The 15,829-nt window shown below is 45.4% G+C and overlaps 1 protein-coding gene across 1 annotated transcript; it reads left to right on the forward strand.

The window, feature by feature from the left end:
• The first annotated feature begins 9,556 nt into the window (after positions 1–9,556).
• Positions 9,557–11,349, forward strand: LOC127767752 (protein kinase PINOID-like). Its single transcript, XM_052293190.1, has one exon. The coding sequence runs from the start codon at positions 9,764–9,766 to the stop codon at positions 11,147–11,149; it is 1,386 nt and encodes a 461-aa protein (XP_052149150.1). The 5' UTR covers positions 9,557–9,763; the 3' UTR covers positions 11,150–11,349.
• The last annotated feature ends 4,480 nt before the right edge of the window (positions 11,350–15,829 follow it).

Raw genomic sequence — 15,829 nt, forward strand, 5'->3', positions numbered from 1 at the left:
GATTCATTTTCAGTGTGTCTGTTCTATGCTTTGGAGCATGGATCATGAGGAGCTTCTTTTTTCCTTTTCTAGCCTTGGCATATATTAAAATCACCCCAAATTAGTTTCCTTTTTCTATGAAAGCAGTCAAAAAAGAAAGGCAGATCCAAAGTTTTGATATGCACCACTAGGATCCATTGACAGCTAGAACTACAAACTTTTGTCAAATAACAAAGGAGACGGAGGGAGATAAAGAGTTACAATATGTTCATGCGTGTCACACTAGATCGATGAGTAGTAGTAGATCATATCTTTAGCTCGAAGCAACTCTTAACAAAAACAAAATCAAATCATCTTAGTTGTTGCATTGCCATTACTTTGGTGTACTTTTGGTTGGGTTTCAGGCAGACAAATTGTAGTCATGGAGTGTACTGATTGCTGCTAAATTATTATTCAGTCCTCCTCTGATGGTGTAGGACTCTGTGTAGGCTTGTAGGGAAGAATTAGTACAAGTCGGGAGTAGTCCAATTGGGGCTGCCTAGAAACGGTTGGTGAAGTGATCTGTTGATGATATATAAATATGCATGGTTCCCCATACATTGATAGTTGTTAGTACTCCTATTTAGAAGCTAGTAGTAATAGCAACTCTAATCACTTCACATCACACTTGTTTTCTCAGTGGAAAACATACAAAAAAGTTGGCAACTTTGCCTTCAACACACTTTATATAGTCCCCTCTCTCTCCTTTCTTCCCAAAGAGTACAGGAGACATTCAAATGCTCATCTTGGAACAGTAAACACCAAATAATTGAGATTAGACTTTCACAACTCTCCATCAACCAGTAGGCAGGATATATGTACTATATAGATATGCATCATCATCAATCTTTGAGGACAGAAAGGGAACCTGATTTAGATCAACGTTTGCACTGGTCTCTTGACTAATATAATTATGTAAGCATGTTGTTGCAAGATGCATTCGTTTCAGCAGTGGCTGCATGCATGATGCAGGGGTGGCTGCAAGGTTCAAGTTGGGCGGCAGATGTTTGCAATTTGATGGTGGCACATAGTCATTATTCAGATAAGATTCAGTGAGCACGGGAATGTGCCGATCGCTTAGTTGGTCGGTCAGAAGAACAAAAGATGAGGTAAACGTGATAGGGACCCTACATGGCCATGCACTACTTGGGTGGTATATATCGTAGGACGTAGTGTGAACAAAACCAAGGATCTTTTAGACATCAATCATGTTCAGGATTTGTCTCTTCGCGTTTCACTGACCTTATAGGCCGACCCAGGGCTCATGTCATACACATATATATAGAAGACTTTTCGCTCGAGAAAGATTACAATTTTGGGATGATGAACATTTACAATTAGGATCCACACGTGGATCCGAAATTTTAAAAGTAAAAACGTATAAAAGGTCAGTCCACCTTATTTTAGAACCAGTTCTCAGATTTTGTAAACTATAAAATTAGGCCCATTACCACCCCTTTCGGCAGGACATTTCACAGGCTAAAAGTTTTAAATATATGTGCATTTAGAAAAATGTTTGTTCGAATTCGTAAAAATCTATTGAAATTCCAAAATTTTCCGCTCAAAACCTTCTGAGTTGATATGAATTTACTTGATCATGTTCTTTTCCGCATACCGAAATGTATAGCGCAGTTCACAATTAGGGGCGAGATCCTCGTCATTCACACACTAGGACCCGTTTTACATGACATGTTTTCTATATATTCATATGCTCATATAATCCCGCGTTTCAAATAATCCCTTAGTAGATTTTAGATTAAGATACAAACGCTAGTGACACCCGTTAATTTTCCTCTACCCGTACCCTTCCCGTGAGCCTCAATTTATGTAGGAAATACCTGTCCCGTTTTCACCATCTACTCAGCAGCATGCATGGCTCCAAATCCTCAGTTCAGACAGGAAATACCCGTCCCGTTTTCATCCCCCTTGCTCACGGGACCACGGCGGCGGCACCGCACGGCTCCAAATCAAGCTTTGCGTTGAGACTGAGAGAGCGCGTGGTCAGGCAGCGCGGGGCAGACAGGCGGAACCGATGCGGTGTGCCCCCCGCCCGACTCTGCCGCGCCTCTCCCCGGCAGCAGCACCCCGCACCCCCCGGTCACCCACGCCTCCCTCCCCCCTCCTCGCCACTCATCCTCTTTCATCATCTGGCCTTCGATCGTCTCGCTAGCTAAGCTTTATTCCCCGCGCGCTGTTGCCGGATTCCCCTGGTTCTCTCGTCCTCTACGACGTGAATGGATCGGTGGATCGGTGGATGGGACGTACTGCCCCCGGATTTGACCTGTCTCTCTCTCTGCAACTCGTACGTCGTCTCTGGCATATGTCCCCCGTTCCCGTGCCCCTGTGCCTGCCTACGTTTTTTTCTCGATCGGCGAATCTGATCGATCTCGCTTTGCTTCTCTCTGCACGTAATCCTCGTTCCTACCCCCCATCGATCGGTGGTGTTCTCTGCATGAGGGTTTGCAATTTCAAAACATGGGTTTTTGGCGGTGGGGACCGAAAGAACCGAAATCACAGAAATTTCGATAATTTCAGAATTTTTTTGCCCTTTTTTTTAATATTAACGTATTGTGACTGAATTTGAACAAATATTTAAAAAAACAAAAAAATTCAGAATAATTTGTGCTTGTCGGTAGGGGCCGAAATTACCAAAATTTCGAAAATTTCAAACCATGCTCTGCATACATGCATGCGTGCATCGCTGCAACTGCCACATATACAATGTGTGATCTTGTTTTCTCGTCTTCTTTTTAAGTGGATGTCCACTCGTTTATCTACAAGACTATAAACCATTCAAATAGTGATGAGAATTTCTTTTAAAAAATTTGGAAACATACATATAACATATGCATATGCCACTTCATAAATTTTATATCTAAACTCAACTGACAAATTAAGATATGAAAAAGACAAGTTCACCTATATTTATTTTTTTCTATGTACAGGTCGAATTTGAACTTGATTTTTGGTGGAGTGCTAGATGTCACCGTCCTCAACATTGTCAGTTTTTTATATAACTATTTACATATTGAATTTGAAAAAAAAAAGTACACGGGAGAAAATCTTCTCGAGAGATTATCGTAAAAAGATGGTATTTTTTTTAAAGTGGGTGGCTCTGTTCAGAGTGAATTTGGATCCTATATATGCCTTATTCACTGTCTGGTAGTTCTGACTTACTGTGTTTCTGACGATCACAAGATCAAAAGGCCAAAACAAGAAATAAGGCGTCGAGAATAATCTATATATATCATGGGTTTATGTTTTGCATATATCACACAACTGTACGTATATGCGTAATGCATGGGCTTGCTAATCGCCACCGCCTCCAAGAATCCATCTCGACCTCGATGCCAAATAGATATGCATTCCGATAGATATATCTACTATTTATGTACATATGCTGGTAGGGCTCCTTTTCCCCACCCAAAAAAAGAAAAACAGAGAGAACATATGCTACACGATATGCAAACGCTAGCTAAGCTCCAATTTCTTTTGTAGATTTATACAGCTCATATCAATGTTTTTTTATTTGTAGATTTATATCATAAAAAGATATCTAAAAGTTCTAGTCACAAATAAATGATGTTTTCGGTGAAAGGGCATGTAGCCTAGTGGTCGCAGTGACCTGAGTAGCACATCAAGATCCTGAGTTCAAATCTACATAGAAGCGAATTTTAGATTGGGTTATTTGAGAGCTAAGTTCCTTGTTAGATAGGCTAAGTTCTAGTATAAAAAGGTTGCATGTATCCGGTTGGATATAGAGGCCGGGTAAAAAAATACTCTTCTCTAAAAAAAATGATGTTTTCGAATGTGCATGCACAGTCAACATGTTTAAATTGTCATCATTAATTTCTCAACAAATATTTTGATTCAACCTCTGAAAGTGTTATGGTTAAATTTGTCTTCAAAAATAGTATAAAAATATTAGCTATAGTCTTTACAAGTTTTATACTAGTAAGTATAAAGTAAGTGCACTGGTGACCTTGTTATTATGTAAAACGCCATTTATTTATGAACTGAGGGAGTAGTTGTTACTTGTTTGTCCGTGCATTCATGTGAGCTAGTAGTTTTGATATTAGTGACTTTGTTTTCATATGACATACATTTGTGACTTTGTTTTTAAGGTTCAAATGAAAATAGTTACAAAATTGGTAATTACGCAAACTATACATAGAACCTACCCTAATACTATTTTCTTACTTTATATATCTTTATTTATTTCATAATTCTGAAAATTTTGATTTTTCATTACAAGGAAAATATATAGACAAGTAGACACAATCACTACTTACGCACACCATATGCACAATGCTGCAAGTGCACCTCTTCAAAGAGACAAAAGCTGATCAATGGCAAAATCTTGAGCTCACTAAATTAATTACTATTGGAAACCACTCATGCATACACGTCATATAAGTGCTCCATTAATTGTGGAGTCTAAGCTACTAGCCTTGCTGAAATTTAAAATCAATAAATTAAGGGTAATACTCCACTTCAGTCTCAAATAAAGTGTTACGCCGAATTACTAAAAACAAATTGTAATCGCCTCAACGCCAGCCTCAATCTTAGCCAAGATCAAGAAGAAAGCTAGAGCATGGATAAAAGCAGAAGCAACAAGATAGGAATTTAGAATTTTGGAAGATATCACCTATTTTTTTTCAGACATATCATTTCGACAATCCCTACACATATCTCTGTATAATTTTCTTCTTCTCTATCAATATATATACAAGGCAAAGCTTTTGCTCTTCCTTAAAAAAGTATAACTTCATCGGTTTCTTCATTGTTTTTATTAACACGTTTTTCAAATTGTTAAATGATGTTTTTCAAAAAAAACCTTTTATACAAAAGTTTCTTTGAAAATTCCAATAAATCCATTTTTATTTTTTAACAATTAATATTTAATTACTTATGTATAGTTTATCATGTTTTAGGTGCCACTAAAAATATATTTTTAGATAATTGAATAGAATCCCGGCCTTTGTTTAAGAAGCTACAGCCAATTATCACATCAATTTAACAAAATAAAATAAATAAACACAACCTAAAAAGACAGGGAGCATACCAACTACTAAGGGCGTTCACAGTGCGCCTTGTTGGCATTCAGCCTGGGCTTGCCACGTCCGAGATTCCGTGCCAGCAAGGACTTTGGCGTGACCAACTGAGGTTCGCGGAGCTCAAGTTGGGCACGCGGTCTTCGGCCTTTTCGAGGTGTGCAGCGGGGGGGGGGGGGGGGGGGGGGAGTGAGGATGGCTTCACGCGCCAGAGCTTCCTCAACCTGTGCCCGCTTCTCCACCTCGCTGCCGTCACCGTGAACGAGATCATCCTCGAGACGACGTCGTGGTCATCGTCTCCACGCTCCAGCTCCACCGCCCCGTCGGCGCCGGCATCATCAACACGGCGACGGGCCACAGGATCACGCCCCCGCCGGTCGCGGGCATCGCCTCCCTGCTGCCGCTGTCCTCACGTCGTGTCCCGACGAGCCGTTGGATCTTGCCATGGCCGCCCCGTGGCCGCTTCCCGTCCGCGGCGGATGAAGAGGTGGGGTGCGGCGGCGGCGGCTTCTTCCCAAAAAGAGAGGCGGTGGCAGAGCTCGATTCGCCGTCGGAGTAGGAGGAGGAGGGAAGGCACGGAGCTCGATTCACCGATTCACAGTGCACTGTGCCTCCCCTGATCCTCCTACTCCGGCGGCGAATTGAGCTCCGCACCGTCGCTTGATCTGCGCCGGCCGGAGCTCGCCGGCCACGTCCACCTCCGCTGAAGATGCCTTGATCTGCTCGTCGGAGAGGGAGGAGGAGCTGAGGTTGAGGCCGCCGCCACAGCGGCGCAGCTGCCCGACGCTGTCGCCGCTCAGGCCACGGTGCGGAGGCCGGAGGAGGAAGGTGGAGGCACCGAGATCTGAGCGTCGAGAAGGAGGAGGAAGAGGGAGGTGCCGAGATCCGCCCGACGCCATCGCTGCTCGGGCCACGGCGCGGAGGCCGGACGGTGCCGTTGGGGACTCCTCGACCGCCGCCGAGGGAGGAGGCCGGACGGGGAGAGGAAGGGGCCGCGCCGCCGCGTCGTCGCCTCCGGCCCCGACGAGGAGAGATGGACGAGTGGAGCCCGGTGCCGCCAGCGCTCAGATGACGACGTCGCCGCCTTCGGCCCCGACGAGGAGAGGTGGAGGCGTGGAGCACGGCGTCGGCCGCCGCTTCGCTTTGTCGGTTCGTCCGCCCGGGAGAGAGAGGGAGAGATAAAAGTGAGTGGAGAGAGATAGGTGGGACCCACTCCAAGCAACATGCATTGTGGAGCATGTAGCTAATATGGTTCTTTTAGCCTAGTTAGAAGCCCAGGCGCAGCATTTTGTAGGACGCACTGTGAGTGCCTTAAAGACGCAAAAGCTAGGACCCTAAATTGTAATTTTAGATGCCATTTTTCTCCCCTGAAACTAGTATCTTTGTGGATGGAGCACTGTCAGTTTCAATCTGTTTTGGGAAGCCACGTAAGGTGATTTGCGTCCAAACAACGGTAGTTGCACTTGTAACAAGACATGAGACGGGACATGTGTGTGCGAAATATGTGGATGCTTTCTTGCGGTTTGCGATCGTTAATTTGATACGCCATCTGACGTGACTCGATCGGCTGCAGGAAAGAATGCCGTTGCTTTGGCTCTTTCTTTGGCCACCGCGAGGTTGATGGATTGACGGATACATACGTATCATCCCCTTCACCCGTAGCGACACAAACTCCCTTTTCCCTTCCCCACCGCCCCGGCGGGAAACGATCCGATTGATCGATGGACAGCAGCTGCAAACACCATGGAGACGACGACAACAACAACCAGGACGCCCGTTGGGCCACACGTACGTCCTTTTTTGCTCTAAGAGCGTACTAGTAAGTGCGTAACGCAAGGACCATTGGCTTGGGATAAATTTCTTCTTAAAAATCACAATAACTTTTTTTTACCACTGATTCTTTATTTAAGATTTGTGCTTGGTTTGATTGCAAACGAGTGAAGATGAAGATCATTATCTAAAAAAAATGAAGATGAATATAGTGTTCAAAATTGATAAAAATAAAGATTAAGTTGACGCACGTGAAGTGAGAAAGCTATTAGCACATGGTTAATTAAGTTTTAATTTTAGAAACTTGAAAAATATTTTGATATTTTAAAGCAATTTATATATAGAAAATTTCGCACGGAAACTTAGTCGCTGATATAGAGCGGCATCCGTGCGTGAACGGTCAAGTAGCTTAGGCTGGCATGTGGTCAGATGAGACAGTGAAACTGTTCATGTATGCGTAGATTTGCTTGCCCATGAAAAACAGTGAAGCGATAGCGACTCATGAATTTAGCACAGCAATAAAGGGGATGAAAAAGAAAATACGAGGCTCATCATATTATAGCTAGCATAAATACGTTGTTTTTTAGGGTATAATTTGACTAGAAATATGTTGAATGATTTATAGTGTTTTATTTATTTAGGTGCAAGTTATACATAATAATTACACTATATTTACGGTAGTTACATTCGTATGATTTTAGTGAAAAAAAATCACGTGATGTATAGATAGATAGTTCAGTAGAAGTTTAGCTAGGCTTCTTAATCTTGCATGAATTGGGCTTTGTTCTGCGGATAGCCTATATGTAGAAGTTTGACTTCTATTTGATTTTAGTGCATTAATCCTGTTCAATATTTTTGTTTGATCTTACGGTTGAAAAATATGTGAGCTTTAAGAAAAAATGTTTCGAATGACGCCTAGCAGCCTAGCTAGTCCCCTAAATGATACTATGATAAACTTACACAGTATGTTTCACTACATGATGTTTAAACCATAATTTACCAACATTTACTCTCTCTATAAAAAGAAAAAAAAATAATCTTAACAATGAATCTAGATAACATCAAGATTCATTTATAAGATTATTCTCTTTAGCTGAGGGTGTACACTTTACATTTAATCTGTTTCTATACGTACTAGTTATATATATGCTCGTCCATTGCAATGGATTTATTATTCAGTTTAGAAAACAACTTGGATAGAGTAGGTTGATTGGTTTTTATACCATGATCGGTTTCTATGGGAGGGAAACAGTTTTTTTTATAAGTGTGGGAGGGGGATGGAAAGAGGATGCCTTCCTCTTTTAATTAGAAACTAGTTATAGATTCCTAAAATAAAAAAAAGAAAACTAGTTATAGATCCATCAGTTGAAATAGATTTTTTTAATTCGGTTTACTAAAAGAATTTGGACAAAGTTGACTGATTTTTTTTATACCACGATTGATCTTTTTGAGAAATCGATTTTTACAGAATGGAAACAGTTTTTAGAAGAAAGTACCGGAGGAGGGAGGACGACGCACTCCCAGCTTTCTAAGAGCAAGGTCAATAACATGGCCCGCTGTTGGCTCCAAAAAATAGCCATATCATCTATAGTAAGCAGTGTACCTAATATCTACAATAGAAATACTATAACACGGATATATTATTGATTCGTGGGACCCACCATCTTCTCCTACCTCACATTCTCTTTCTCCCTGCTATCCCCTCAGTTCATGTCTTCTTCTCTTTCTTCTTTCTTAGCTAGCTTCTATTCCCTGTCACCGACGACAGAAGACGGCAGCAGCGGATGCAGGAGATGGCGGCGGAGGCGGAAGACGGCGGCGACCGTGCAGGCGGGGGCAATGGGGCCCATGCGGCGGATGTGGGAGACAGCAGTGACCGTGCATCGACACCGACGAGGCTGAGGGCAACGGTCCGGTGGCCGCGGGTGTTGGCGACGGAGGCATGGCCGATGCTTCTCCAGCCTTGCGGCGAGAAGAGGCAGCGCAAGGCAGGCCCCACAATCTCCTCAAGCAGTGCGTGCAACCCGGCGACAAATCAGTCGCCAGCTCACTCTCTCTCTCTCTCTCTCTTCCCCTCTCTCCTCCAGATCATCACAAAATCCTACGTGGAACTACTACAGGGTTCACAACTCCGATGAAAACTGGTCAAATTACATGAAATTCCGAGGTTTCGATGAGGCTCGAAAGTAGAAGTCGTCTGAGATTTCGATGAGTTTCATCCAAATTCAAATTTGAATTGATAAAAAAAAGGAAAAAACCAAATAAAATCTTATAAATAGTATGATATTCATAGAACCTATTGGGATATAAATTTTCGATAAAATTGATGCATTCCGCGTATTTAATGAAATTTACAATAGGAAAGAAAAGAATAACGAATTAAAAAAAGGAAAACACTTTCAGTTTACCTCTTTTTCTAGTTACCGATAGAAATTTCGATGATTTCGCTCGAAGATTTGCCAAAGCTGACCGGTTTTCGTAAGCTTATCGATAAACTCACGGAATTTGTATTTCAATTTGGTTTATGAAATTTGTTCGGAATCTACCGGCTTTCCACCGGAATTTGTAAAAACCATCATTCTACCAGAGTCTGAAACGAAAGGCCATTTCGGAACCCTAAACCCTGACTACTACCGCCCATTACTGTACTTGCTCTAAGCTAGAGATACATACCAGCAGACTCTTCCTTTGAGAATGAGAAGAGAAGAAGGAAGCTTCCATGTTACCATCACGCAGGTGGCGAGCCTGGCCCGTGCTCCGGCCTTCGTACTGCCTCCATCTCGAGCTCCTATAAAAATGGCCACCACCTGCAACCACCCTTCCTCGAACGCGCAAACCTCCATCCACTACAAAACCCCCCCAAACCAACCAGCCCCGGATCCATCTAACCCAACCGCTCGCCCACCAAGCCACACTCTTCCATGGCCGCCGCCGCCGCGTCGCCCACGTCGTCGTCTTCTCTCCCGCCCAAGCCTCCCAACTCCGCCGCCATGCTTGTCGAGCAGCAGCCGCTGTCCTACCACGACGTGGACGCCGCCTCCACGCCCAGCTCCAGCGTCAGTAGCAGCAGCACGGCGAGCGTCGGTGGCCGCTCCTCCACGTTCTCGCTCGACTCGGCCGCCACCGCCACGCCCACCTCCTCCCCGCCTCGCCCGCACCGCGCGGCCGACGTCGCCTGGGCGCCCATCCGCGCCGCCGCCGCGCCGCTCGGCCCGCGGGACTTCACCCTCGTCCGCCGCGTCGGCGCCGGGGACATCGGGACCGTCTACCTCTGCCGCCTCGACGGGGAACGCGGCGCCGGCTCGCCGTCGCCGTGCGAGTACGCCATGAAGGTGGTGGACCGCCGCGCGCTCGCCAAGAAGGGCAAGCTGGGCCGCGCCGCCGCGGAGAAGCGCGTCCTGCGCCGGCTCGACCACCCGTTCCTCCCCACCATGTTCGCCGACTTCGACGCCGGCCAGGACTACTCCTGCGTCGTCATGGAGTTCTGCCCCGGCGGCGACCTCCACTCGCTCCGCCACCGCGTGCCCGGCCGCCGGTTCCCCGTCGCGTCCGCCAGGTTCTACGCCGCCGAGGTGCTCCTCGCGCTCGAGTACCTGCACATGATGGGCATCGTGTACCGCGACCTCAAGCCGGAAAACGTGCTCATACGCGCCGACGGCCACATCATGCTCACCGACTTCGACCTGTCGCTCGAGTCCACGGCGTCGCCGGCGCTCGAGGACGCGAGGAACGGCGCGGACGACGACGCGGCGACGCCGACCTGCCTCCCGGAGGTGCAGCTGTTCAGGCTCAGGAGGTGGAGGCGCCGCGCCGTGCCGCGCCGGCGGCCGCGGTTCGTGGCTGAGCCGGTGGACGCGCGGTCCAGCTCGTTCGTCGGCACGCACGAGTACGTGGCGCCGGAGGTGGCGCGCGGCGGCGGGCACGGCGCCGGCGTGGACTGGTGGGCGTACGGCGTGTTCCTCTACGAGCTGCTCTACGGCCGCACGCCGTTCGTCGGCGCCACCAACGAGGCCACGCTCCGCAACATCGTGCGCCGCCCGCTCGAGTTCCCCCCGGCCGCCGCCGGCGGCGGCTCGCCGCACGACGCCGCGGCGCGGGACCTGATCGCGCGGCTCCTGGACAAGGACCCCCGGTCGCGCCTCGGGTCGCGCCGCGGCGCCGCGGACGTCAAATCCCACGCCTTCTTCAAGGGCCTCAACTTCGCGCTGCTCCGGTCGTCGGCGCCGCCCGTCGTGCCGCCGCCGGCGGTGGCGGCGGCCCAGTGCAGCAAGGCGGCGGACGTGCCGCAGCTGTTTGATCTCTTCTGAGTTCTGACTCCTATTCGATCAGCGCGTCAGAAGGAGGATTTTTTTTTTGTTGTGTTAATTAATTCGAGGCACGAATTAACCAGCTAGCTGGCTAGAATCATGTTGACTAATTAATTACTCCATTAGCACTGCTGTACAACACTGTCAATTAATTAATTAAGTAATTAGTGAAATTATTACAGCTCTGTCATGTCGGCGTGATACCACCTGATGACTCATCCTGATCACTTAGGTAGTGTTTAGTTGGTGGGATAGGATGGGATGGGATGGGACGAACCCATTTTTAAAGGTGTTTGGTTGAGGGGCGAGTGGGATGGGTTGGTCTCTAGAGAGGAATATTCCTCCCAGATCCGGGACAAACCCATCCGGCAAAATCGACCGGACGAGCTCGTCCCACTTGGACGGAGCACACAGCGTCTCCTCGACAACCGCCGGCGCTCGTCCGTGCCCGCACCCGCCGCCTCCTCCGTGACCGCCGGCGGTCGTGGCATGGCGTCTCCTGGGCGACCGCCGGCGCTCGTCCGCGCCCGCGCCCGCCGCCTCCTCTATGACCGCCGGCTCCGCCACGACCGCCTGCCACCACCTCCACGACCGCCGATGCTCCTCCACGACCCCCTGCCTCAACACCGGTCACCGCCACGAGCGAGATGCTCGGCACCATCCCGCCGCTCTCGTCGAGCATCGCGATGCTCGACGAGAGCGACTGTGGTGATGTCGATGCGGCGGGCTCGAGTGGCGGCGAAGCTTGGAGGTAGGGAAGGCGGCGGCAGCGGATCCAGAGGAGGGGGACTCGGCGGCGGCGAAACTTGGAGGTAGGGAGAGCGGCGGCGGCGGATCTGGCGCAGGGGATCTCCCGATCCAGCCGCGGCGACGACGGTGGGCCAGCGGGTTGGGTGCTCCGGCGGTGGTGGCCGTCCTGCTGCTGCCGCTGTGCTTGATCCGTCCTACTATGGCGCAGTCGATGGTCGTTGACGGTGATGGCAAACATCGTCCATCCTATTTCTCCCTCATCCCTTCAACCAAACAAAAAATTGGGATTGTCCCATCCTACAAATCAAATATGTGAGTGGAATCATCCCAACCCCAAAATTAGAGATGGTTTCATCTCATCCCATCTAGTCCCGAAACCAAACACATGCTTAATTACATTATCGAGGAATACGTAATTAGCTGGCACTAATAAACGCGTCTTACCGGGTTATTAAATGCATCCCTCTGCAGGTGATCGAGTATCTGCAGTCAAATACTCAAATGTCATACTACTGTTTTTAACTTAATTTGCAAGACGATACAGTAACATCAGCTAGTAATACGATATTTTTTGTAGGGATTAACATATTATATAATTTAGTCTACATTTTCAACGCTAAAAAAATAAATATCGAAATGTTAAATTAACATTAAGAAAATATAATATGTTAGAATGAATTGCTGGTTTGTTACTACCATGAGAAATTAACAAGGACTGAGTAATCAATCAGCAGCCATATGCATGGCATGTGGCATGCACCATGCGCTGGCGCTACCCTTTTTTTGTTCGTGTGTAGATTGTAGAATGATGCATATGGCTAAGGCTGGATGATCGATGGATCTCAGTTGAGCTGTCGCTAGGATGGAGGCGGCCGGCTGTCTGTCTGTCTGTCTTTGGGTTCGTTAACTTGTCCATGTTTCAGTTTGCCGCGTACAGTAAGCTTGCACGACGACGCTCGACAAGTTTTCTCGCAAGAACTTGCAGTAGTTGGGGGGTTTTTTCGTCTGTTTAGGTGGTTGGAGTATGGTGCCTATATAGTACTCCCTCCGTTCCACAACACAAGAAATTTTGAGTTTTTCCGGTAACGTTTGACCACTCGTCTTATTTATTTTTTTTGCAAATATAAAAAACGAAAAGTTGTGCTTAAAGTACTGTAGATAATAAAGTAAGTCACAAATAAAATAAATAATAATTTCAAAAATTTTTGAATAAGACGAGTGGTCAAACATTACAAGCAAAAACTCAAAATCCCTTATGTTATGGGACGGAGGGAGTACATGTTAGTTCAGTGTGTTGACTCGGTCTGAATACATATTTGAATCGTCCTGTAAATAGTAGAAAAGGAGAATAATAATTACCTTGTAAACTGTAGAAAAGGAGAATAATTACCTTTGTTAATTATCGTTGTCAGCTTTGTGGAACAATTTCAGCCATCTTGGAAGAAACATATTTTTTTAAACAGCAGACAATATAAAAAAATTATGTATTCCTTCTTAACAATATTTAAGGCTAAATTCGATCTCCACGTGAAGAAACGAAATAACAAACCAGAAATAAAAAGTGTTGACAACATTGGCAGTTCGATTTATTTTGCGGGAAAATTCTTCACATTTGTGTTTGTTGTTATCATCTCTTCATTTGTTGATTGAATTTGTCCTTCTACCTACAAGGACAATATGCGACGTAATAATATATTTATCTTTTTTATATAAAAAAGATAACACTTCCAAACAAATTTTATGCACTGAAAACAGAATTCTCGCTAGTTTTTTAGAATTTCCAACCAAATACTACTCCGTCCAAAAAAAACCTAATCCTAGTTATGAAATAGGACAAATGTTTGTCCTGGTTAGTTAGGATTTAAATTATTTTGGGATGAAGGGTGTAACACGTAATTTTTACTTAAATATATTTACTTTTAATTTCCACGAAATGGAGTCTTGTACGTACACGGACCAAGAGGAGTTTTAAGGACCTCTCTTTCCTCTAAGAAAAACAACCTCTCCTTTATAGACGGATAAGAACCTCTCACACGCGCCCATAACATCTTCTCTGAAGATTAGCCGTGAAGGACGAAAGCTAATTGCAACGATAAGCATATATACAAAAAAACTACTATATATGGATCCAAATTGGAGCTGTCATGCATATGGGCAAAGCCATGGTCGTTTGTAACATGACAAAATTTCACAGAATTTCCCTAGTCTCAATGTAAGTAAATAGATGTTTAGATATATAGTGAGAAATGCTTATATTTTGAGGGCTATGTAATCCATATTTATAAAAAAAAAACTACTCATATCTTGTAAATTTTAAGCCGTTGGATTGATTTGAGATTCATGCAAATTCCCCAAACCCTAATCCATTCTTTTTCTCCTTCCCTTCTTGCTGCCCCACGCACACTACCACACTCTAATCCATTCCTTTTCTTCTTCCCTTCTCGCCGCCCCATGCACACTACGGCACCTCGATCCCAATGCACCATCACCCCTCCCCCTCCCCCTCCTTCTCTTTCATCTCAAGCTAGCAACCGTGAGGTGCCCCCGCACAATCGTCTTTTCCATCTCTGGTGGCTCCTTGCCGCTGGATCCGTCACCACCGACTGCCGCCTCTTTACCACAACTTCGCTTTGCCTTCTTTGCTTGCTATCCTCCTCCATCCCCATGGACTCGACGCTACGATGCCTGCTCGTTTCCACAACCCACCTCTTGGCTACTGTCTTCCACACGGTCATTCCTCTAAGCCTAACGATCTTCCCCTTGTCCCCCTCTCCCCAACCCACCTCTCACCCCCCTCCCCCACCCTAACTTGGGACCCTACTTGAATTTTTTTATTTGGAATTTCGACATTTTCGCGGGTACTTTTTTTTTACTTTTTAGAAAGTCAAGTTCTTTTTTCGAAAGATTATCCCTGTCTTTGTTTATGCTTCGGATTGAAACAAATGACTCTAATTCGTCCACGCCTACGAATCAGTCGACATGTTGTACAAATTTTACGAACAGAAGCTCTTATTTTCATATTTCCGTATTCCTTTCTTAAACTATGAATTTACTCTTTTGGAAAAAAATAAGTCTCTTTGTTTGAATTTTAGAACTTTGAATTTTTTACCCTAGAAAAAAAAAAGAAAAACCTAACCCTTTGAATCTTTGGTATCCTTCAAATCTTCGGTATCCTTCGAGTCTTCGATATGCTTCGAATCCTTATGGAGAAATCTATAAATTATACGCCCCTTGCTTGAATCATAACGACTTACTTCAATTTTGACCCTATCCCCCATCAGTATTCGTATAGAACTAGACCGGATCTTTCCTGAAATATAGCCCAGGATGATGGTGTCATTCTCTAGGCGAACGCAGAACATTCCGTTGGGTAGGGCTTCCATAACTAAACCCTCGAAAGTAATTTTTGCTTCTCTCGGGTTTTTTTTTCTCTCCTATTTTTCTTTTTTGTCATATTTTTTTCTCCTATTTTTCTTTTTTTATTTGAAAATAAAAAAACGTTGTATTTTTGTTTGAAAAATAGGAAGTTCAAGATAGAATTTGGGTACTATAACTATAGGTGGGGCGATTACCGCTATAGGCGGGGCGATTACCATATATAACATAAGACTTCTCCCCCAATTCTGTTTAGTCGAGCTTCTCGATCTGTCATTATACCTCGAGAAGTAGAAAGAATAGCAATTCCCATTCCGCCCAAAACCTTAGGAATTCCTTGATAGTTGGCATAAATTCGTAAGCCAGGTCGGCTGATACGCTTTAAAAAGGTTCTAGTTCTATATATTCCCTTTCTAGTCTTTCTCTTTTGATGTCGCAAAGTTGAAACCAAGAAATATCTGTTACTTTCCTGATGTTTCCGAACACTTTCAATAAAACCCTCTCGTAGAAGTATTTTAACAATGTTTTCGGTAATATTTGTAGATACTACCCGAA

Source organism: Oryza glaberrima, chromosome 3 (assembly GCF_000147395.1).
Source record: "Oryza glaberrima chromosome 3, OglaRS2, whole genome shotgun sequence".
Lineage (NCBI taxonomy): Eukaryota > Viridiplantae > Streptophyta > Magnoliopsida > Poales > Poaceae > Oryza > Oryza glaberrima.

Bases quoted from the DNA above. Each gene is read 5' to 3' on its own strand.
- LOC127767752 (XM_052293190.1), top strand. From the start codon at position 9,764: ATGGCCGCCGCCGCCGCGTCGCCCACGTCGTCGTCTTCTCTCCCGCCC.